The 24,724-nt window shown below is 35.9% G+C and overlaps 2 protein-coding genes across 9 annotated transcripts; one reads left to right on the top strand and one right to left on the bottom strand.

Moving 5' to 3' along the window:
• The first annotated feature begins 1,418 nt into the window (after window positions 1-1,418).
• Window positions 1,419-6,412, top strand: LOC127797428 (calmodulin-binding receptor-like cytoplasmic kinase 1). Of its 4 annotated transcripts, XM_052330314.1 has the most exons (8): window positions 1,419-1,848; window positions 1,923-2,114; window positions 2,233-2,621; window positions 2,751-2,992; window positions 3,260-3,428; window positions 3,907-3,996; window positions 4,256-4,554; window positions 5,893-6,412. In XM_052330314.1, the coding sequence occupies exons 3-8, from the start codon at window positions 2,414-2,416 to the stop codon at window positions 6,205-6,207; spliced, it is 1,323 nt and encodes a 440-aa protein (XP_052186274.1). In that variant the 5' UTR covers window positions 1,419-1,848; window positions 1,923-2,114; window positions 2,233-2,413; the 3' UTR covers window positions 6,208-6,412. The 4 variants fall into 4 exon arrangements, with proteins under 4 accessions (XP_052186274.1, XP_052186277.1, XP_052186275.1 ...); XM_052330317.1 differs by lacking the exons at window positions 1,419-1,848; window positions 1,923-2,114 and having other exon boundaries at window positions 2,170-2,621; window positions 2,751-2,842; XM_052330315.1 differs by lacking the exons at window positions 1,419-1,848; window positions 1,923-2,114 and having other exon boundaries at window positions 2,171-2,621; window positions 4,307-4,554.
• A 196-nt stretch (window positions 6,413-6,608) lies between these two features.
• On the bottom strand, window positions 6,609-16,489 carry LOC127797429 (serine/arginine-rich splicing factor SR45a-like). Of its 5 annotated transcripts, XM_052330319.1 has the most exons (8): window positions 16,336-16,480; window positions 9,178-9,200; window positions 9,004-9,087; window positions 8,770-8,866; window positions 8,259-8,408; window positions 7,783-7,846; window positions 7,593-7,677; window positions 6,609-7,514 (listed from the first exon to the last, which is right to left on the bottom strand). In XM_052330319.1, the coding sequence occupies exons 2-8, from the start codon at window positions 9,198-9,200 to the stop codon at window positions 6,887-6,889; spliced, it is 1,131 nt and encodes a 376-aa protein (XP_052186279.1). In that variant the 5' UTR covers window positions 16,336-16,480; the 3' UTR covers window positions 6,609-6,886. The 5 variants fall into 5 exon arrangements, with proteins under 5 accessions (XP_052186279.1, XP_052186278.1, XP_052186280.1 ...); XM_052330318.1 differs by having other exon boundaries at window positions 6,609-7,677; XM_052330320.1 differs by lacking the exon at window positions 9,004-9,087 and having other exon boundaries at window positions 6,609-7,677; window positions 16,336-16,477.
• Between the last annotated feature and the right edge of the window lie 8,235 nt (window positions 16,490-24,724).

The raw sequence follows: 24,724 nt of genomic DNA, 5'->3' as shown, positions 1-24,724 counted from the left end.
CTAAGAGATACCTGAACCTTCCCGTGAAGTAGAGTCGTCTCAAGAAATTCAAACTCCTCGGGAAGGGATCCCAACAGCATCAAAGCCAAATCCTCATCTTTGAACGTTTCATCTAAATTCATCAAATCAGCTACCAACTGATTAAAGGTAGTGATATGATCATTTATTGTGGTACCAGGAACATAAGTAAAGCGGAACAATCTCTTTTTCATGTAGAGCTTATTCTGACCACTTTTCTTCAAAAATTTCTCCTCCAATGCCTTCCATAGTATACCGGCAGAATTTTCTTTCGAGAATGCATACTTCTGCTCTCTGGACAGGCATGATCGAATTGTACCACACGCCAATCGATTGATGGTCTTCCAATCTTTTTCTTCAACATCTTCTGGTTTCTTTTCTTCAATGGCGATGTCTAGACCTTGCTGGAAAAGAGCGTCTAGAACCTCGCATTGCCACATGCCGAAATGACCCGAGCCGTCAAACACCTCCACTGCAATTCTTGTATTCGCCAGATTCCTCGCCCAAGTGGACGAAGAAGAAGCTCCCAATGTGGATTGTTCTGAACTCTTTTCGCCTGCCATCTCTGCCATCTTCTATATTCAATAGTTATCAAAGCGGAACAATCCAAGAAAATCTTTTCTGATGTGGAAGATCAGACACAGCTGCAACCACAGAGCATACTAAGAAAAACTTGGCCAAACGAGGATCTTTTCTGATGTGGAAGATCAGACTCAACTGCAACCACAGAGCATACTAAGAACCTTGAGCTCTGATACCAATTGTTGGGAAAATCGGGCAATTTTCCCCAAAATTAAAAGCACCAAAAAAATACCCGACAAAAAACTATTGAATATAAACATAAACAGAACACCAGAAAATTAACGAGGTTCGACCAATATGGCCTACGTCCTCGGACACCACCAAATCTTCACTAATATCAAAGAGAGAAAATACAAAGTGTGTAAGAGAAATACACACACAAATGAGGGGGTACAAGTGCAATAAATGCAAACTTGTTGGGATGCTTGAAGGGATACATAACACAAAGGGGGGAGGTGCTTAAATAATGCAAATATGGCCCTCCCTCCCACTGCCCAACCGATGTGGGACTTGGGAGGAGCCAAAAATCCAACATGTCTCTGGCCTCTTAATACAGCTTGTAACCGGTGACCAATGAACCAAAAATTTCTTCAGGTTTCTCCTTCTATTTAGTCTCTTAATTTCTACTTTTTGTAAATTTGGCTGCTCAGCCTGTAGCAAGATTTTCTACATTTTCATCTATTAGTCCTGGCTGACTTTTGGGCCGGTTTCCCCGGTTAAAAGATCAATGGGTACGTCAAGTGGTTGATGTTTCTTTATCCTATATTCTCAACTAGGAAGTGCTATTCTTGCAGTGGATATGACCAGCGCTTTCTTCAATTCCACTTCTGCATATCTCTATGTTGATAACTCAGAGCTTCTTAGAAATGGTTGTGGAAACTCTCATCTTTGCTGGCTGGCTGGCAATCTGGACTTCCAAGAACTCACCTAGATTTTGTATTTTAACTTTCTGTCTGACTCTTTGTTTAAATTGCCTGGCTGGGTATCATGCTCTGTTGCTGTTGGCATGGGTACTACGAGAGATGTTCAAGCTTCAGTACGTTTCAATTATGATTTGACCTTAATGCATCCGAGTTTTTATCAAATCTCTAGGCACTTTGATGCCGATTCCTGCTGTATGTGCTGATCATTTCTTGTCTTCCGCTGGCTTTGGCTTTACCCCTTGTGGGCAACACCACGTGATGCAGCGGTTTGGAGGACGATTGAAGATATTAAATAAATCATTCCTGGATTCGTATGGCTTTAAATGTATATATCTCATCCCTTAACTTATTACTTTGCAAAAAGTGCCAAATTTTTAAATATTTTAAAGTAAATTGCAGATTGTTACTCCGGCCGTTTTGGGCTGTTTGGTTAATGGACCGTGATTCTTTGGGCGGCTAAGTCATCCGACCGAGTTGGGCGATGGGCAAAATGGTCTTTTTATTTGTTACCTGGGCCGGGAAATTATGAATATAAAATTGGGCCGGTACTGTTATATAAGCACGCATGAGCTATTTCATTTTATGGCCCAGGTGATCCATTGTTCTTCTGCGGGCCTGTATTTAAGTATTCCTGGTGGCCATCTTGTCTTTATCTGATAATAATATTGTGGCTTCAATTTGACTTAGCTGTTTACGCTGAAAATTCCAGCTATGCGCTGCGCACTTGCCTCGCAACCAAAAAGGAAGGCTCTTTCAAGTCTTATTAAATTAAGCAAACAATTATTACACAATACCCTATGAACTGGTCCGACAACCACCAGAAGCCAATTTGCTCTGAATTTGAGCAAATCATGTGACCAGACTTTGCCTGGCCGCCGCCGGCTCTGCAGATGAGGAATACGTCCACTAGTCCGATCAGCCACTTCAAACAAGACAACAATTTCCAAGGCAATCCTACCAGCAATTCCACAGGCAAGACCCATCATAGGAAATCCCAATCTGGCTTCAGTTACATCAAAGTTGCTGCCAGGAAAGTTTTCTCTGTTTTCCTCTTTTGGCAAAGAAAGCCCAGCCCCAAGACACCTAAAGAACTTCCCTGTAAGTTTCTGATCTCAATTTGCCGGCACCCACCGCTAAGAATTGCTCAAATGAACTGTTTATGATAGCTATAATATTTCAAAGGTATGCAATAGTAATTGGAGATGCGTTCTTACCTCTGTCATGCAGCTCCAATAGATGATTCTACAGGAAGCAGCAATAAAAGCCAGTTCGGATTCAAGAATTCTAATTTCAATGGTTCATCAAAGACAAGTGGACAGGTGGGCGGTGCTGCCTTTTCCATTGGAGAAATTTACAAGGCAACGAATAATTTCTCCCCTGCAAACAAACTCGGACAGGGAGGCTTTGGAACGGTATACAAGGGAAAATTGAAGGATGGATCTTTGGTTGCCATAAAGCGGGCGAAAAAGGTCAAAAAAAAAAAAAATCGTACAGTGACCTATTATGCCAGTTTGAAATTGCATTATTTTATGGTTGTGACATATCCTATAAGGCTGTAGCAAATTTGAATCCTACTGAAGATACCTGCACAGCAATTTGATACAAAACAAAATCAGTGGAGTTCAGAACAGCTTAGGCCCTTCTAGATTTATGATTTATGGGTTTAGGAGATGTATATCATAATTGCAGGCTAATTGACTGTCAGTATGCTTAATATCTTTTAACTTTTTCAACAGGTCCAGACAGATAATAATTTGTTTGCAGAGTTTAAGAATGAAGTCCTCACATTATCGAAGATTGAACATCTAAATTTGGTAAGGTTACTTGGGTACATGGAGCATGGAGATGAACGGATTATTGTAGTTGAATATGTTAGCAATGGGACGCTCAGGGAGCATTTGGATGGTAAGTCAAGGAATGTAACATATGCTACTACTTGATTGTGTAAATGAGGAAACAAAAGTCTCAAGTATCTTTACAGTTCAATCACTGGGGGATATAGATCTCGGACATTTCTTCTTCAATATGTTGTCAAGTACAAGAGATCCATGTATCTGATATGCTTCGCAGATTATCAAAATTTAGAACTAAATTATCTTTCCACAGAAGGCATGTTGACAAAGGTTGCAATACTAGATTTTTTGGTGGAGGGAGAAATGAGGGAGTTTTAATTCTTAATTGCTGCCATATCCTACTTTGAATGCAATCGAATTGACCTGAATCTAAAAATCATGCTATAAGGTCTATTATAAACACCAAACTTTCTCCTGTAATGGGTCACTGTCAACACTTTTTAAGCCTAGCACATAGAGCACAAACTCTTAGTGTTTGCTTGAAAATTTAGCTGAGAAGTTGCAATCAGAATTACTTATTTTTCACACAGGTATACGTGGAATTGAGCTTGGAATTGCGGAGCGTCTGGACATTGCAATTGATGTAGCTCATGCAGTTACATATCTGCACACATACGCAGGTATAGTACTGTTTTCTGAGTCCACACTGCTGATTTAATCAAAATGCTTTATCATTATGCGCGTCCTGTGAGAAGACTTAAAGAATGCAAAGATCGCAATCTGTCTGCCAGTGTATGGGCCTGAAGAAAATGGAAAAAGGAGGTGGAGAATTTCAAAAGCTAGCTACTTGTTCCCTAACATTCTCTTTATGCTTACTGCAACTTTAGATTGTAGAAAGAAAATATCAAGAATCCTGAGTTTTTAGCAGTTATGTTACAGATCGTTCAATTATTCATAGAGACATAAAAGCATCAAATATCCTCATAACAGAGAAACTCCGTGCCAAAGTAGCCGACTTTGGATTTGCACGATTAGCTGCTGATGATCCAGGAGCTACTCACATTTCGACCCAAGTGAAAGGAACTGCTGGGTACTTGGATCCTGAATACCTCAAGACATACCAACTTACTGACAAAAGCGATGTTTACTCCTTTGGTGTATTACTTGTAGAACTGGTCACAGCAAGGTACCCTCTTGAACCAACAAAGCCAATCAAAGAGAGAGTAACAGTAAGATGGGTAAGCATTTCTAGCTTCTCAATAAAACTGCAGAAATACTAAAATACTAGCTTTTGATATGTACTTTTAGCAGCAATAGGTCACTAACTTTTCTGAGTTCCTAAACAATGCATTTAGAGTACATCTGTATGTTTTGGAAGCAATAGATCATCAGTGATAAACTGACACTAGCTCACTTTGGCCCCAGTGCTCTCAAACAAATGCATCGTTTTGAATGTTTTATGCTTCTTTGTGTTGTATTTATGTGCGGCTATATGTTATGCTAATTATCAAGATTCCTGGTACATTAGGCACATTTACAATGATAAGAAAATATCTACAAAAACACAAAATCCAGTGTACTAATAGGGTAAAGGTGTTTTGATGACCACGAAGGGTGGTGACCTAGTTGGTAGGGAGGTCTCCCTCACTTCCCTTCCCTGGGTTAGGGGATTGATTCTTAAACATGGAAGTCACTTGTGGGAAGTAGACCTTGATTGTGGTGCAAGGTGGGGGCCAACACTGTATACGTTGATAGGGCTATGGTGATGGGCTCGTGTTCCCAACAGTAATTATAACTCAAATTGAACATTCTCTAAGCAGTAGAAGACCCTTATGATCACACCAGGTTGGGGGGGGGTTGTTACTAATTGTCCCATCTCTACCTTTTTTTTTTTCCTAGCGCAAAAAAGTGTTTTTATTTTCTATAATTTATATATAATAAAACTATTCTAGAAGTGCTTGATATGAAAAACACACAAGAAAGATGGTGTTTTGCAACCATAGCGTTCAGTTCAGTCAATAAGCAATGGTTTGGCAGAGTGGTCAAAAGCCTGGTCCTAAAACAATACACTGGTTCGCACATGTGAGGGCAAGCTCTAGTATTAGGAATGGCAATGAACCAGATGCACCTTACATTTACTTGTACTTATACTCGTACCTATTGGATAGATAGGGCAAATCTCAAGGATGATCAGTTGAAAGAAAACAATATTTATTTCTTCATTTTACCAAAATGGCTAGGCTAGTACTGATCTACACCAACCAGGAACATTAAAATTGTCCATGATACCAAAGTTGTGTTCTAATCCCTAAATTTTACAACCCGATGTTGTTAGAAATTCATAATAATGCAAGGCAATAAAAGTATCAGATAGATTTTTGGTGTCAGGTTGTGAATTATGTACATCAGTGAAGTCACTAGTAAACATATTTAGTTCTCGTCTTTTTAAGATAGCTGTAGTATATATTTTAGCTTCATATATAGATTGCTTAAAAAAATGCATCCATGTACCTGGTAAAGAAACCATGAGTGACAGAATCATAAAACTATTGAAGGGATCATCATATCATGTGCAGGCAATGCAAAAGCTAAAAGAAGGAGAGGCAGTAGTGACAATGGATCCAAGAATGCAAAGAAATCCGGCGTCAGTCAGGGGAGTGGAGAAGATTCTGAAACTGGCTCAGCAGTGCCTTGCTCCTCAGAGACAATCAAGGCCCTCCATGAAGCAATGTTGCGAGGTACTGTGGGGGATTCGGAAAGAAGTCCGAGAGAACCTTTCTCACACTGCTATCACTTCTTATCACTCTGAAAAAATTCATGTGAGAGCAAATCGCGCTGATATGTATGATATTATTGAAGGCAGTGAGGAGTATAGATTTCGTTCTGCGTGAATGAGTTTGTGTGTGGCTGTGTATGTATGGGTTCTGTATAATACAGTTTTACAAACACCCCCACCCCCTTCTCGTTGTAGCTAGATTTGAACACAGGTTTAAAAGTAGGATCAATTTATGTGGTGTATTAATCGGTGTACGCATATGCATTGGATTGATTCTTTATCAAAGGGGCATAATAAAGCTTACAACCCTTCCTTTGGTATTCTTATTGTTGATCACTGCGAAGTGACTCCTACCCCAACATTCATTTCTCCACCTTCCATGCTGAAAAATTTGACCGAACTTGACATTCATATCTCGAATATGAGTCAAAATTGATTCTGAACCAACTTATTTTTCTCTGTCTTCCATCATAAATTTAGCCCGACTTAACAACAGTTGGTCTTGGAAAACAAGGGTTGAGAGAAGTATGGTATTTTATGTATACATTACTCTCATGCAATGCTTACAAGTAAAACAGGCGTCAGCCAGGTTCATATTCTCCGTAATCCATCCAGCAAGCAACAAAGAGAGTTTTTAACATACAAGGTTGATAATATCATACACAAACAAGGTTTGATAATATCATACTTTTTAACCATCCAACATAGGCATGGTGCGTGCAAGATCCTTTAACGGAAGCCAGAATTAGAGTCCCCTGCCAAACGGGGGGGAAAGTAGCAAATTTTCGAACTCTTCAAGATGAAAGTGATGATGCTGATCTCGGTGTGGCAGACCTTGATACAGATGGGGAAGACGAGCTTCCGCTGCAACTCCTGGAGTAGCTTCGAACGAAACAGCTCCCAATGTCACGGCGGGTACGAAGATCACACCCCCTTCGGGAAGAGTGCCTGGAGCTGCTCTTTCTCGGTCTAGGCGAAATGCTACAAGAATAGCTGGTCCTCCTCCTATAGCCAGGGGATATACTCTGACTGCGAGAATAGCTTCTCCGCAAGCGCTTGGACGACGAGTGGCTTTTCTGACTTCTCCTTGGTTCAGGTGACATACTCTCTGAGTAGCTCCTCCATGACCTCCTCCGTGCCCTTGGTGAAATACTCCTAGAGGGAGAACGGTAACGGCCACTGCTGTAGTAATGGTCATCTGGTGAATAGTGCCTGGAGTCGTATCTCAAGGTCTTCCTCGCCGTCCGGGAGACAGAACGACGGCGGCTTCGCCTATGATAGTGGTCCTCCACGGAGCTGTACCGAGAGTGGGACCGGTCTCTTCTGTAATAATAGTCATCTTGGAAGTCGTACGGAGAGTAGGACCGGTCACGCATGCTAACTGGTGACCTACCGTGAGGGGATCGGGATGGAGAGTAGGACCTGCAGCGATGAGAGTAAGACCCTCTGTGGCCATCATAGGGCGAGTAAGATCTTGTACTGTCGGAAGGAGAGTAGGACCTGCTTCTATCTCGTTCGGAAGAGGATCTGGAGAAATTACTCCTATAATAGTAATAGGGAGGGTAACTGGGAGAATGGCGACGTGCTACAACAGCAAATCATACATTACTATAAGAAAGGAGGTTGCGATTTCACGTAAAGCAATGACGAGGGAGAGCAATTAGAAAACCATGTAAGTTTGTTCTCTCACCATGGTCAGTTCGGAGCCCAAGATACCTTCCTGGGGTAGGCGTCCGGCCTCTCCGCCTCCTAGCCTGCAGAAATAGAAATGAGGCATCAGGTCATGAAATTTAATGATTCAATCAAAGCGGAGCCACAAAATCTAACACGGAGTAATGGATATAAGAGAACACTACAAAGTTCATATTAAGTAATTGAACAAGCACAAGACTTGATCATTAAAGACAAAGAAATGCAGGGCATACAACCCTCTGGTTTAACAGTCTGATATTTGCATGATGAGATTGATTTGGTTGGTTAGTTGTTTTGACTTTGGTGAAGAGCTGCTACTCATGGAACCCTGCTGCCAAAGAAACTTCAAGCGAAAAGAAGCAAACAACTTTCAAAAACAGAACCAGAAGCAAGCGTGCATAGGGTCTACAAACAAATAGAGAAGTAGAAATAGAATGAAATAATAATTTGATGAGAAAAAACTGAAATTCATACCTTCTCCACGGTGATAACACGGCCTTCCAAGACAGATCCGTCCAAATATTTGATACAACAATCAGCCTCCTTAACAGTGGACATTGTCACAAAGCCAAATCCTCGGGACTCCCTAGTCCATGGATCTACCACAATGTGAACATCTTCGACCTGACAAAAATAGACGCTCACTGATCAGGCAGCATCACATCCTTGACGTGACACAAAAATAAACTATCAAAATCTGTTCGGGTACACCATCAAACACACTTTGATAAAACTATATCCCTTATAACCCACCTCTAACCAATTATATTAACGCCAAATTGTCCCAAAAAGTGGTTGGCTCCCCAATTTTCCAGACAAACTGGGTCCATATAGATATCTAGACAACCAAATCCAGCATTATTTTTTGTTTTTTTTGTTTTTTTGCCCTTATCCTATTTTTTGAAACAAGTTTCGAATCTGATAGATATATACCAATTAGTAGAAAAATAGATTGATTTCACATCATGTGCCTCTTAAAATATACCTTTCCCTCTGTTGAAAAATGCTTCTCAAGGTCCCTCTTTGTTACCCGTGTAGATAATCCAGTCACATAGAGATTATTTCCAGGATTCTCAACACTCCTGTATATCGTTAACAGATCAGACAAAAAGGATTCAATAATGCACAAACAATAATTTAATTATGGAACTAGAACAAAAAAAGAAAGAAAAGAAAAAATAAATAAATAAAGAAATTCAGCAGGGCCATGCAGCAGCACCTTGATCGGCTCCCTGAGATAGACCTATTGTAATATTTGTATGGGGAAGGGGAGGGAGAATATGGGGAAGGCGAAAGAGAATACCTAAAATAGATGCAACATGTTGTCAATCAAACAAAAGACATTCACAAACTTAACCCAATTACTCAAATGTACAAAGCATCAAAGGCACACCTTGATCTCCTAGAGTGCGACATCTGATGGGGGAAAAGAAAAGGGAAAAAGAGAGAACTCAGCACATGAAGATAAAATAACAGAAAATTGAAAAAGTAAATGGAGTTTAAGAATGACATCAATGACGTCTATTTTAAGAGGAAAATAACAAGTTTTAGAAATAATATGCAGGCTCTTCAGTTCCACGTACCAAACTGAAATGCCTAAAAACCACCTAAGTTTCATTAAATGTTGAACTATCAATAGAAGAATAAATAAACTTATGTCTCAAGGCTAAAATACAGTGAGCATATTGCCTTAACAAGGCCTTGCAAGAAATTTTAAATTAGCTACCACATGGGTTGATGCACCCATGCCCAAAATAACTGATTCGTTGAAGAAACATTCACTAAAGCCAAATGCATGTGAATTTCAATGAAAATAAACTAAGCCTATGTTTGGATGGAGGGCACGGAGGGGGAGGGGAGAAGATGGAATGAGAGGGGAAGGGAGAGTATTTCTCTTGTTTGGATCGGGTTTCTATAATGGAATACAAGGGGCGGGGAGGGCACATGATACCCTCCCATCCCTTCCCCCATTTTCCTTGCACCATATTTGGTGTTATAAATTTTATTTGTTTTTACTATGTTACCATTATTATTAAATTTAAGTTTTTACATTTGTTTATTTATTTTGAAAGTAAAAGGGCATAATTGTAACTTTACGTTCTCTTTTTTATCATTTCATCCCCTTCCATCCTCCATCCAAATAAAATAAAGTTATATCATGCTCATTTAGGTTTCATTCTTTTCAAACAATACGAGATTAACAAACTTTACATTACCCCCCTTACCTTTACATCCGGTTCATACTTTACCACACCCCTATCCCAAACAGAGGGTAAAAGTTTTCTTACATGACCTGATTCATCCTGATCCTTGGGCCTAGCACGGTCCATTTGGCCTATGTGGCCTTTAGGCCCATTTAAATTAAAAAATTTAAAAATTCTAAAAATACATAAAAAGAATAAAAAAATGTGGAAAAATTATAAATCCAATATACAATTACTTCATTCATATGTTGCTGCTTAGAAATTCTAAGTTAGAACTTAAATCTTCTTGGAAATTAGAAATATGCTATAAAATATGATAAGTTATAGTTTAAAATATTATTAATTATGGATAAAAATCAAATTGTTTACAGTAATTATTATAATTCTAATAATCTAAATTTTAAATTAATATTTTATTCAACATTTATGTTTAAGTTCTTTTTTTTAAAATATTATTTTATCTGGTGTAGCATTTAATTAAAACTTAAATGTCAACTTTCAAGTATTGCAATTTAAAATTCAACTTAAATGCCAACTTTCAAGATGGTTGCATAATATTTAAAATTCTGTAAACAAATATAAATATGTTTGATATAATTTTTATTCATATTTTACAACATTTTTTATTTTAAATAATTGTAAACAATTTTTTAAAAAATTAAGCAGTTGGCCCATTCAATCCATTTAAATGGCCACTAGGGCCCATTTTTTGGGCCAGGCTGGGCCTGACAGGAGGCAGAATGAGCCAACTCTAATCTAGATAAATTACCTAAGTCCACTCACCCAAATTATGGCCAGGAACACACACGACATCGACATGTTCTTTGGTGCATGAACCTTACTAGTTAGTCTCCCAACCTATGACTGACTTCAGCAAACCTTCAACCACTCCCCCATTGCTCACCACTTTCAGATCTACATGGGCATCCCTTCGTCTCGAGTAAGAGAAGAAGAAGAAGAAGAAGAAGAAAAGCAAAGAAGAACGGGAGAAAAAGCTTACTTGTAAAGCCAATTGAATTTATAGCTGATCAAGATGAAAAGTGCTACCCGTGGAGAAGATGAAAGTGTCATTGAAGGCTTTATCTTACCACTGAAATCTGCAGGAGATGAATGGTGTATCTTCTTTGTTGCTAAAGGCGCTCTAAAGGCTTTGCATGTGTAGTGACCCATAATTAAGAATTAAAATTAATTATTGATGTTGTGTGATAATATAATTTAAAGGAAATATTAAAATAATTTGTTGTGATTTAATAAAATTTACTTATGTGATTTTAAGGAAATAAGAAATTAAAATAATTAATTAATTTGTGTTAGGAATTTCTGGAATTAGAGAAAAATTAAAATAAATCAAGTTGTGGAATTTTTAGAAGTTTCGGGCATTTCTGTAATTAATTAAATGGGTGTTTGTGTATTTAATGGAAAGTTAGGGGTGCTGGCGTGAATTGCGGGAAGGCCAAAAAGTCTTTTTAAATATAACATAATGCATATATAGGTTGAAGATGCATGCGAGCGCGAGCGGTCGCGCGCGAGGCGGCCAGGCGGTGGACGCGGCTTCGAATCCGCGGGCAGGCGCGCGAGAGGGGGATTTTTGGCTGAGCCTCTAGACGTCGAAACGACGTCGTTTCGTCAATGGCGGTGGCTCCCAGTGGCTGGCCCGCGCGCTGCCACGTGGCCGCGCCTCAGCCGCTCGTTTTTGGCCGATTTAAGCCCGATTTCGGACGTTCTTTTTGCATGCGAACAGTAAGAAAATTGCAGAAAAGAACAGCAACGTGCGCGAGAGAATTTGAGATTTTGGGGCTTCAAAAATTGGATTAAACTCCGTTTAATCCCTGATTTAATTATCCAGGTATGTAGAGCAGCTAGTAATTAATATTCTGTACGGTCAGAATTTCGTTTTGCGTCCAATTTTATTAATTTTGGCAAATAATTGGGATATTGCAGTTTGTATAATTTTTACTGCTTTTGGACCCAACGAGCCTAAGGATATCTCTGATAAGGCAAGTTCTTCTTACCTATCTCGTCGTTTCTTTCGTTGGCGATTTATTGGACCTCCCTTCGTTTGTTTCGGCTATTAATTAATTATGAAGTTTTAAACGGTTAGTTTAAGATTTAATTTATTAAATGGATCTCGTGGGTTTTATTCGTTGGTTGCCTACAGGGGTTTGTACCACCCCCCTGCCTGTTGGGAATGATGCCGTACTCACCCGGGGCTAGGTTCTTAGCGGTTCGGGTATTAATTGGATTTTTGGTTATTTTCTGGCTGGAGTGGTTGTGAAGTGGGGGCTAGGAGCGGCGGTTCGGTGACGGAGTGACTGTCGTACGGTCTACCTTAGGTCGCCGGCGAGTCTCTCCTACCCACTGACCGTTGACCGGTGCCAGGCACTGCTGACTAGCTTAACCGTTATGTGATTATAGCATACCTGCTTATATTTTATTCTCGTTGCATGTTTTGATGTGCACATGGGTACGGGCTGCATGTTGGGATTAACATGATTTGGTTATGCTTGGTCACGGGCATTTTAGCTTGACTAGGATACATCCAGCACGGGCATATGCATTGCGTGTGGCTTACTATATGGGCGCCTTGTATCACGTCGATGCTCACTACGCCATTGCATTTTATGTGTATTGCATGGCTACTGATAGTATTTAGTTCTCGGACGGGAGTACCGTTCCGAGAGAGCCTATGGCTCGGTTGTCGGGAGTACCGACGTGGATACGGGTGACGGGAGTACCGCCCCGGGACAGTGCGCACAGGTTTGTTGAGGATATTGTTGCCTTTCAGGGCAGCGACAGGTTGGTATGGGACTTGGGTGCCAGGTGTCTTGTGTGGGCCCCAAGGACCGGTATGTGCTCTTATTATACTGCACTGTTGTGTTGTAGCATCTCATGACTTGTGTGTACTTGTGGGGCTGTGTTTGGGATGGTCTCTTCTTTTATTTATAGCCTTTCATTTCTTATAAACTTGCTGAGTCTTGCGACTCACCTTGCTTTCCATCATTCCAGTTAAGGGTAAAGCGAAGGCCGAGGGCGAGGATCGCGCCACCTAGCAGCCAGCCGTGTTGGTAAGGTGTACAGCTAGCTGCCCCCGTCATCTCTGATGTTTTGCTAGAGTCGTTGTCTTTTATTTTTGACTGTGCCAGGTTGTCATTTGTACCTCCTATTGTTGGCACAGGGTCTGTATGTTTTTTTATATACTCCATGACCGCTGTATCAGCGGGGTACTTGTGGGCATGCATGTTTACCATTTTGCTTCCGCTGTTAAATTTCTTATTTATGCATGCCAGGGTATTTTTGTCTTTTGTCTATTCCTCTTCCCTTCTGTGAGCGCACTCGTTCGGACAGACCGGGTGGTTGGGATATCCGAGCGGGGGTGCTTACAGCATGTCTCTTGTGGTATGTTATAGAAATTATTGCTTGGTTTTCTTTTTCTATACTCTTAAATATGAGGGGAAAATGGGGAATTATAAAATTTATTTTAAACGCATGAGACAAGGCATGTACCTGTGCATGAGGCACACATGTCAACACCTAGGAAAGCTTGATATAACCATGCAACCAACCTAAACCTCCATGGGTTAAATTGGGTTATTCCTTCAGTTTTATCATTTATGGTATTCTAAGTCTTTAGCTAGTTTCCAACCTAGGACTCACCCCATGCATATATTTACTATATAAAATGTCAATATTGAACTGCTCACATGTCGGTTTTAATTATTTGAACTTGTTGAACTCTTCTTTGCTACTTTTAAGAATAATAATTACCTTGTTAGGGAAAACTATATGTATATAATTTGCTCTTTTTGGATTACATAAGAGAGAGAACTCAAAAAGAGCTAGTAAATAGGAAGCATTCATGAAGATGGAAGGAATATTCTCAAAGTTATTCAATGAAGGTGGAAAAACAAGCATCATGTTGGAATAAGAAAGGAATTACATTACATGTTCTATAAATGTATTTTTCCAAACAAAATAAAGCTAGATATAAAAACAAAAAGAATAATAAAGCAGTTAGAATAGATAATATCTCAATAGGAGCCAGGAATGGCATGGGAAAAGAGAGCATTCTTTGGTTAACAAAAATTATTGATGAAATACTTAAATAAGAAGATGAATGGATAAAAAAGGAAGCACTTTAGTGCTTATTTTGAAGAATAAACCAGATGTTCAAGGAAAATTGATTTTATGTCCAGTAGATCAATAATGAGAGCCATTTACTTAATGAGACACCTAATAAAAAGGTTCAAAGATACACAAACAGATTTACATATAGTATTTACAAACTTGAAAAAAGACTACAACACTCAGCCAAAAAAAAAAAAACCTACAACAAAATCCCTATAGAAGTCCTGTCATGTGAAAGGTGTTAAGAGAATAGTGAGTCTAAATTGCATATACATGTATCATCAACCAAAACCATTTTATTTATTTTCAATTGCCATAAATATGTATATAAAATATACAGTGAGGTCTTACCCCTTTGCTCTTGCAATAGATAAACTCACAAAGCGAATCTAAGAAAAAAATTCTTAGTGTATACTTTTTGCAGATATATTATCTTAGTGGATGAGACAAAATAAGGGGTAAATAGTACAGTTGAAATATAAAAAAAAGTAAGCCAATTGGATAGGTCAAAAATCTGAATAACAACAATAAAAATTCAATAAAAATAGAAGTGTGAAAGATTGTCATTATGAAACATGAAGATCTAGTTATCCAAAGCAAAGAATAATTTAGATATCTTGGATTAATTATTCAAAAAAATATTATTGGATCAAATGTTAAAAAAAAAAGGAAGATTAATGAGAATGTCACTCATCAAATCAAGACAAGATGATTAAATTGAAGAAGTGAGTCCACCATTTTGCGTATCATAAAAGTTTTTTAAAGCTAAAAGAAAAAATTTATTGAACAGTTTATAAAATTAAAATATTAACTTAATTGAAATTAAGATTTTAGATCGGATGTGAGGCCATACAAGAAAAGAAAAAAACAAAAAACGAGACACTACACAATACAGTTAAGTAGCAAGTATTAAAAATAAGATGTAAGAGACATGATTAAGATAATTTAGATATGTGATAATAAGATCAATAAACACAAGTGAGGCGGGTGCATGAAATAGAGGAAAGCTTGTAACAAAAAGGGAAAGAAACTAGAGAAGACTTAATTTTAAAGAGAAAACCTTCAACATGCTACAGGATATAATTGTATAACAGAGAATATGACCACTGATAGATAGAGCTAAAAGTCTAGAATTCATGAACTGACCCCACGCAACCCAGTGAGAACATTGCTTGTTAGCGTTGTTGTATTAGTCTTAATTTTGAAAATGTTTTTTATTTCTTGTCAATTGTTTTATCATGTAATGATTAGTTTATTATTACTATTGTACTCTCTATTTCTTATAAATTGATACAAGTTGGAATATAATCCACAAATGCTTATAAAAATTTTGGTTGTTTGTTTAGTTCCATTATGCAGTATTATAATACCAGCTACTTTCATGTCAATCAAACAGTTGTCTCCATATAGGCAACTAAGTTATTACTTAACCAAAAAGAGACCTGAGTTTTCTTGAATTGGTTTGTTTCTATTCCAACGGTTTGGTTAGAGACCAAAACTTTGGAAACTAATTATGTTGATTTAGAAACCGAACTAACCTCACCTATGACCAGCCTCAGGAAAATAACAAACACATCTGCTGAATCCATTATCCTAACTAATAGGGCAATTTTCGTGCAAAAGTTTATAACTAGTGGTAGTTGGTGTAATTTCCAGGGAGTCACATTTTCATTATTTCTATTACTGAAATTTAACTAAGATGAAATGGAAACTGATTAAAAATCCTCAAAAAGGCAAAAAAAATAAATTTATGTTCCAAGGACAGAGTGATAAACGTTATTAATTCAATTTTATCCATGCCAAAAATTCCACAAGAAAAACACCAAAAGAGGGGGCTATCAACTCGGAAACTCTAAGCCTTATATAAAAGCCAATAATCCAGCTCCAAAAATTTTCGTTTTCATCTACATCATAACTCATAATCCTGACATCATTTCACCACAAGACGGAACCAATATTGCTCACGTTAACATTAGAGACGGTAAATCCTTAACCAAAGCTCAAGAAAGAAAATGATTCAGCATCGTAAATCAAGAATGATTAAATCGTCGCACAAAAGTCAGGACTTAGAATTAAATTATAACTAGATTCATAAGGAAATTGCACATAAAACAAGTTCTAATTACTGTTTTGATCATGTATTCATCAACGAATCAAGAGAACGCAAGCGCCGTTAAGAGTGGCGTCATTTGAAACAAGAATAAATAAAATCAAAGCGTTACCGCGAGAGCAGTGAAGAACACGATCGTCCTGAATAAGATCAGTTAGTGCGCTGCCAGAAATGATGCGCTACGCTCTCGATATTTCTGGAAAGCAGAAAATAACAGCCAGGTGAGGGGAGGAGGAGAGGAATATATATAGGTACTGGCGACGGAGAAGCTTCTGGAGGAGCGGATGCGAAATCCCCGTAAAATTCAGTTGATTCCCTCCTGGGCCCCGCATAGCCCCGCGTTTTTATCAGCCACGGACGGCTGGCCTCGCTATTCTGGCTTTCTCTTCAACCATACAAGTGGTAGCCAATTAACCTCTCCTTTCGTCTTCTTCTTTACTAAATCTAATCCATAGTTTAGCTAATTTAAAATTATTGGGACAAAGACACCATCTTGAAACTTAATAAGGTTATATTAATATAAAGTTAAAATATTTTTTAAATTAAAATATAAAATAATTAAAAAAATTAAAAGTATTTTAAAATTATTTATTATTTTTTTAAATACATTAAGAAATATATGAATAATTTTTTTTATTTGTAAGTTTCTATATATATTTATTTTATGTAAGAGTGATAAATATATTTAAACAATTTTAGATAAGAAATTATATAATTTTTTTTAAGTGTTATCAGATAAATTTAATAAATATAATAAAAATTATTTTTGTATAAAATATTTTCTATATTTTACTTTTTTTAATTTATATTTAGTTAACAAATACTAACAAGTTATATTGAAAGAGAATTTGGTTAATTTTTTTAATTTAATTTTGGATCTTTCTTTTTAAATTTAAATATGAAATAAAAATTTTAAATACTTATTGGATGTTTAAAACTCGGGTTAACTCTTATAAATAAAATTAATTATTACACTATTAAAAATAAAAAATAAAATTAAAACTAAATTTGTTGAACTTTCATCAAATTGTTATTTGTTTTTTTAGCTTTTATATTGTATAGAATTATTAAACTCTGTACAAATTGGTATGTATTATTTTTTAAAAATTGTATTCTTATTGCAGAGATTTTGGAAATCAAGTTAACTCAAATTTAATTGAATTAGTTTAGTTTTATTTTATTTTATTTAGTGATTAAATTAATTTGGAATCTAAACTTACAAACCAGATCTGATCATTGTTGGTTAATAATATAAAACACGATCCAACCCCATCTATAACTATAAATACCCCTAAAACATTATACCAGTCGTGCATAACATTTTGTTTGTAGATAGCATAGCAGTAGAGGTTTCGAGCATGCGCCCCCGACTGAGTCCGCCACAGGCCCACTGCGGTGGTGAATAACCGTGGGCCGTGTTGGGCTGCCTTCCATGGGGCTCGCACTCAGCTTGGCTAGAATTGAATTGCTCAAATATATAACATTTTAAAATTCATAATTGTAAATTATAACTACTAATTTGTCAAAATGAAAGCATATCCAGTGAGTTATTATTTAGTATAACCATTTTCTTAGTGTATTTTCAATTCTGTACTTTATTACAGTGTCTAACTTGCAAGTTTACCAATATTCCGAGATAATAAAAATAATTTCAATTATTATTTAGTAGATTGCATCACATAAATGTATTATTTTAAATTTTATACATTAAAAAATAATACCGAAACGTGTAAAACTAGTAAGATGACAGCTATTGGGCGGACTCACAGCTCACAGGAGCCTGGTGGGCTGGTCCATATGGGCACGCAGATCGAGCCCATAAACATTTTGGTACGCTCTGCCTATCATAACCCGCTACAGTACAACTATAAACTTATAAAAAATGAACCCGATAAAAGGAAAACGGGTCGTGCCAGCCCGACAAAGAGCCTTTGACGCCTAGTGGTTGTATTGTATGCAAGGTTGAAAATATAGATATCGACCGAAATATCGAACGTAAAATTTACGAAATGTATGAAAATTTAATTTAAAATATAATATTTTTTAATAAAACTTTTAGTAATGTTAAAATAATTATTTTTACAACCAAAAATCATATTATATTTAAAAAACTATATTATATTAACAAGTAACAACTAAAAAGTATAAATATGGATATAATATATAGACAAGCTATATAAAAGATTAAAAAGCTTCCATTAAAACTGTTCAATTAATTTGCATCACACAAATCATGTAAATTTTAATATTAAAATGAAGTCCTAGGTAGTTCATACATGGGGTGGCCAATATCTAGATTTATATAATATTGATACCATGACATATAATTTGAATGATTTTGAATATAATTACAAACATGCCGTGAATAAGTTTTTTGATTTCTTTATACTATCTATCCATATATAGGGAATTGTGTGTAAGAATCATTAGAGATCTCAAAACCTCTGTAGTCATCATCACTAATCTCTAAACTCTTGGATTCAAAAGTGGTTGAAATGTTATTTTTATTGGATGATGACATCCCTAATTGTATTTGATGGATTCTTCTTGTATAATCCTTACCGATAGCTCCTATGCCTGGACTCTCAGCTTTACACCTATGGTTTTCATCTTGTGTGCAATGAGTGTATTATTCTTCACAAGTAAATAAGCTCAATAGCAAACCTGTATCAGTATCATTTCTTTAAGTAAAAGTATAATTATTTCCTCTATTGTCGTCGTCGTCATCATTATCTGCATCATTGTCTTCATTATGAATTCCATCAATATGATCATCTTGATTGAAGCTAGTAGTGGACATGCACACCTCTCCTCGCATTACGATGTTAATAGTGTCTTCATTATCAATTCCATCAATATGATCATCTAGATGAAAGTTAGTTCTAGACCTACGCATCTCTTGTCGCACTCCCATGTCTCATGGATCACCTCTACTACTACTTGTAACCTTTTCTGATAACACATGGTCAATATTGGTTCTATATTCACAAGCACTTGTAGCAATTTGGGGATTGGGGCTACCTTCATCATCATCAAAGTGTAGTGGACGAACTCATTGAGAGAGTTGATTCTCATCCTCTTCTCCCTGTTCCACTAATATGTCCAGAAGATTCAAATACTCTATTTCTGCATCCTTATCCTCTGCAGTCTCTATGTCTCTTATTTTAAGCTTCATATTATAGTAGAAAAATACAAGTTTTTGTAGTTTCTCATATGCAAGATGATTCCTCTACTTTGTATGAATGAGTGAAAAAGTGCTCTAATTTCTCTCACATGCTAAAAATGAGGTAGTTTGAGATAAAATTCGTATAGCAAGTTTCCTTAATATAGGCGTGTCATTTCCATACATAAACCACCATTCAACTGCAATACAAATGTCGTAGTGTAAGAAATAAATAAAATAATAGATGCAAGATAATAGTAAATTTGATGTGAAATAAAAAATATACCAAGCATCATAATAGTTCTTGCAGTAATGGCAGCGTGACGACCAAATCCTTTCTTTGCATCTCTAAAATATGTGAACTATGTACAAAGCAAGATTATCTCAAACAACTAATATAGTGCAAACATTTAATTAAAATAAATTCTCATTAAACAATTTACCTTATTTTCAAATTGAGCAATTCCATCAAAGTTTGGATCTAGCCTTGCAAATATTTCATGAACTGCACTTATAAGTTTCGTATTCACACCAACACCTTCTCTGTATTGGTGCCTTAGGTTAAGGTAGTAGGCTTCAAGAGAAGAAAATATATAAATACAATTATTAGCAAGATAAATTTAAAAAAAAAAAGATATCATAAAATTAATACTTAAAATATTATATCTGCCGCATGAAGTGGATGACTAAGTGTTCTATCTCAACGATCATTGATAATTTGAAGAACCCATTATGCTACTCTTTGTTGTTGAATGGAATTTTTCATAATATGAATGAATTCGTATACAAGCGGCATCATTGGAACAACTTCTATATCAACTAACTGAAGGACTTTGTATAGCGGCTCATAAATAGCTACCACATGTGCAACTTGATTCCAAAATCAATATTCAAGGACTTGTTGCTCCATTTTTATTTCCAATGGTGTGGTACTCAATCGATTTTCAGCCCACACACCACTAGTAAACAATTGCTTAAGGCTAGACTTCTTTTTCAAAAGGTTATTCAAGCAGAGATAATTTGTGGCAAATCGAGTTGCTCCAAGCTAGGTGGATTATTTCCATTCCACAAAATTCTCTCATTTGAGATAGTAACCACCCATGATTGTAGATGTAATTGGTAAGCGTTCTAGCTTGTGTAATGATGTTTGTCACATTATCTTTCTTTCCAATATCCTCAAACATCAAGTCAATGCAATGTGCAGCACAAGGAATCTAATAAATATTGAACTTTTCCATCATTTTTTTCCAGCTTTAACAAATGCAAAGCCATTATCAGTGACAATTTGAACCATATTTTGTTTGCCTACCTAATTTACAACTTCTTTCAACAAATCATAGATATATTTGTGATCATTGATCTTGTTTGATGCATCTACAGATTTAAGAAACACCGCAGAACCCTTTGAGTACACCATGAAATTGATAATACTGAGCCTTGTTGGTCTGGTCCAACCATCTGCCATTATAGTGCACCCATAGGCACACAATTTTTCTTTCTGAGGGGTCACATATTCTTTCATATCGTTGTGTTCTATTTCCAAGTACTTGTTCTTGATCTCATATGGTGATGGCAATTCAATTCTATTTCTTATTGATTGTGCACCGAGCATCATATTCGTAAAATGATGTGACGATGCCTTGTTGGGAGCCACATTGTCATAAATAAAGAACTTGCTAACCAATCGACCCATGATTTTCTTTATATTACTCCATTTGAACATGCTTTTGATACTCCTTTCCTTTGATCCTATTGATTTTTATAATGAAGGTGCAATTGGAACTTTTGGAATTGATAGTCTCACACTTTGTGTTCGGCGTAATTGTGCTAATTGTTCACTTTTTCTAGCTTTTGATGTACTACCCTTCTTTTATTGCTTACAAAAAATGATGTTTTTTGTTGTCGTTGCCACTCACTTTCTTTTGAAGCTCTTATAGCATTTTGATAAGCTTCATTCTCTTCAATATTCATGCTTGCTGGATACGTACGTATATGGATTGTCATTATCATCAGATAGTCCTTGATTTCCACCTAATTGTCCTGACAATTCAGTTATGATATTTTTCATCGTAACCGATTTCTTTTTCCTGGCTACATCTTTCCTTCGTATCCATTCCAATATCTTAGCTTTTACTTCTGGTGGAACATTTGGACATTTTCTTGAATTTTTCCCTGGATCTGTGTGTGATAAATGGAATTTAAAGTATGTGATACCTCCACTTTTCATGACTAAACTACAAAAGCTGCATTGAGTTCCATTTTTGTTTCCTTCCACTGAAAAACAAGACTTCCATGCAAGATCTTTCGGGCTACCGCTAGCATCTCTACCAACACTTTTATTATCCACAGCTAAAATTTAAAAAGGTATATGTGAATATAAGAAAGTATCTAACAAGAAAATGAATAAAAGAAATTACATATCAATAAATAAATTGAAAGTAAATAAAGTATAATGCAAAATTATAGATAAATAAATAATTAAAAAACAAAGTAAAAAAAAACTATAAGAATAATAATAAAAGAAAACAATGCACATATACTCCACACATGAATCATCAAATAAAATCAATATATTCATATATACACAAACCAAATATTAATAACAAAATACCAAAAATTTCAATGCCCCACATGAAATCAATAAACAAAAATTTTCTAAATGAAATACATAAATTTTTGTTTTCTCCTTATTCTTTAAATAGTACATAATTAATATTAGTTGACATGAAATTTTTATATACATACAACTTATCTTTAAATTATGGGTCCACCCATCAAAGTGATTTGTACACCCAAATTTTATTTTAATTTTATATTACTTAAATATCCCTACATATAATTACTAATAAGACCATTTATTCTTAAATATATCTTTTTCTCTCAGAGAAAAAAAAAATTGAGCAGTGTTTAGCATCATTCATTACAGATTTTAAAGTCAAGGAAATCTGAACTCAATGATCTAAGAAAGTGCCTAAAGTTAATTTCAGAATATAAGGTCGAAATACCCCACCTAATAACACTAAATGAGAATTCAATTAGTTCATCTACTGGTCCCAACATCATTGCAGATCTGTCGCATAAAATTGGATAAAAAGAACAAGTTTAATTGTTTATATAAGTAGACAAAGTTGATGAAGTAGAATATGAAATCAAACATAAGAAACTTGGAGGAGATTTGAAGAAGAAGAAGATGAAATCAAACAATAATATAATAATTATTAAAACACTAATTACTCAAATATATCACCAACAATTATGTAACTTTTGTATAAATGAAAAAAAAAACAATTAAATTACCTCAAGAGCAGATTTTGCGCTTGGTTGTAACAGGTTGCTAAGTGGGTAGAAACAAAATCCTTCAAATTACCTTTAACAAAAATACAACAATAATCAAATCATTAAAAAACTAATTACTCAATATAATTTCAATAAACAAGATAACTTTTGATGAATTAAGGGGAAGTGGGGAACCTACAAATTACGTTCTATGTTTTGGTTGTAACTTGTAAACAAGTTTTTCAAATTAGCTTGTAATTTAAACAAATGGACGACGAGAATAGGATTTGAAAAATAGAAAATGAAAATATAACAAAGAATTTTTATTTTTAAATAGCAGTTCAAGACTTCAAGTGACATGAAAATATTTAATCATGAGATGCTTGACTATTAAATTAGAATATTTAATCATGAGATGCTTGAATATTAAAATAGAATATGAATAATGAGATTTTCAATGAAAATGAGATTTCTCACGTGGGTTGAAAATTTATTTTTTTTATTTGATAAAAGCTTAACAAATTTTTATTTGAAAAGCTTAAATTTCACTTTTCAATTATAAAAATTTAATCGATATTTTTTAGATATTTCACGGATATTTTACTTATATTTCATCGATATTTTATAAAATTTATATTGTAAATTTACGGAAAAAATATTTTACGAAAATATCTCGGATATTTTCAGGATATTTTAACAAACATAAGATTACATCTCCTATCTATATCTGTACCCTTAATTTATAAAAATATCACAAAAATCACAGACCTTTTAAACTATGATTGAAAGATCCCTGAATTATTTGAACCGGAAAATGGATATGCTCGAAACGAGTAAGGTTCCTCTTCAAGGGAACTTGAACTAGTGGTGCCTGGTGGGACTTGTCTGATGCTTGGATCCATGAGGACCGTTCTGAGTACAGCTTTTAAAATTTTATTTTCTGAAATTAAATTTAAAAAAATTAAAGAGAGTAGCTTTTTAAAAAAAATAAAATATCTTCGTAAAACTAATTTTAAAATATGAGAACACTTTCACCCCAGCTTTAATTTCCTTAATTTGTGAAACCATGAATAATCGTGACATAAGAAATGTTAATTAACATAAACTTTTGAATTTACGAAATATTGAGGGTGGGTTCAGCATGCTAAAAATATTTATTATGAAGGTAAAAATAAAATTAAAACATGGGATGGGATTTAATTAATTCGCTATAAAAACAACAATAAGATAAAACTTTAATCTTTACAGAAGATGGAATGATTTCTTCTTGAGTAAAAAAGTTTAACAATTTTTTATTCTAATGGTCGAATATCAAAGGTAAGTTTAAGTTAATGAAAGAAGAAACCAAAGGGAAACATTCAATTGTGGTTGGGCGCTGGGGTGGAATGATTGAATTGAGAATGGACATTTTGCTCGATCGTCTCCAAAGAGTAACCTCATGGTTGTTTCTGAGTTCTCTCACACTGGATCCTAGTCCCAGCAGTTTAGGCAAATTGGTATATACAGGACTGGGGATGCTCCCTTGTCGAATCAAATAATTGGCACGAGGAGTAAAAGAGAATCCTCGTACTTGGTCTGACAGCCGAGGTTTGCAATCGGCGAGGTCAGGTGGACGGCCGGGTTTGCGCGCAGCTCTATCCTAATTCCTAGGCTAAGCTGGAGGAAGAATCTGGAGGAGCGAGAGGGGAGTAGGAAAACGACAAGCAGATGGGAGTTGTTCGGGGAAATTGAAGCGATAGATAGATACTAATTCATTCATATTCAGCCTTGAAGTACGTACGCACACTTTGGAATCGATTGCCTGTCGATGCCCAGATTCATTCACCGTGGAAAATCCACTCATCATCCACTGCACAGCCCACATGCATGATCTTCCTCAAAACGGGTCTCCATGTCCTGTCTGTAATATCCCTCTACTATATATGATTACAGCTAGCTAGATTCTTGTTTATACCAAACGTACGTATGCCATGCAGGATGCAGCCATTTGGTACCCCTCCTCTTCCCATCCCACAAGGCCTACTAATCTCTATAAAAACGTTACTGTCACTTATCCCCACCC

This window comes from Diospyros lotus, chromosome 3, assembly GCF_014633365.1.
Source record: "Diospyros lotus cultivar Yz01 chromosome 3, ASM1463336v1, whole genome shotgun sequence".
Taxonomy (NCBI): domain Eukaryota; kingdom Viridiplantae; phylum Streptophyta; class Magnoliopsida; order Ericales; family Ebenaceae; genus Diospyros; species Diospyros lotus.
The sequence above is the reverse complement of the archived record's forward strand: the minus strand, read 5'-3'. Positions and strand labels throughout refer to the sequence as shown.

Coding starts and splice junctions, on each gene's coding strand:
- LOC127797428 (XM_052330314.1), top strand. CDS start 2,414: ATGAGGAATACGTCCACTAGTCCGATCAGCCACTTCAAACAAGACAAC. Junction 3,429..3,906: donor GCTCAGGGAGCATTTGGATG/GTAAGTCAAGGA, acceptor TTTTTCACACAG/GTATACGTGGAATTGAGCTT. Junction 3,997..4,255: donor ATATCTGCACACATACGCAG/GTATAGTACTGT, acceptor GTTATGTTACAG/ATCGTTCAATTATTCATAGA.
- LOC127797429 (XM_052330318.1), bottom strand. CDS start 9,200: ATGTCGCACTCTAGGAGATCAAG. Junction 7,847..8,258: donor GTGTTATCACCGTGGAGAAG/GTATGAATTTCA, acceptor CTATTTCTGCAG/GCTAGGAGGCGGAGAGGCCG. Junction 7,678..7,782: donor TGGGCTCCGAACTGACCATG/GTGAGAGAACAA, acceptor TTGCTGTTGTAG/CACGTCGCCATTCTCCCAGT.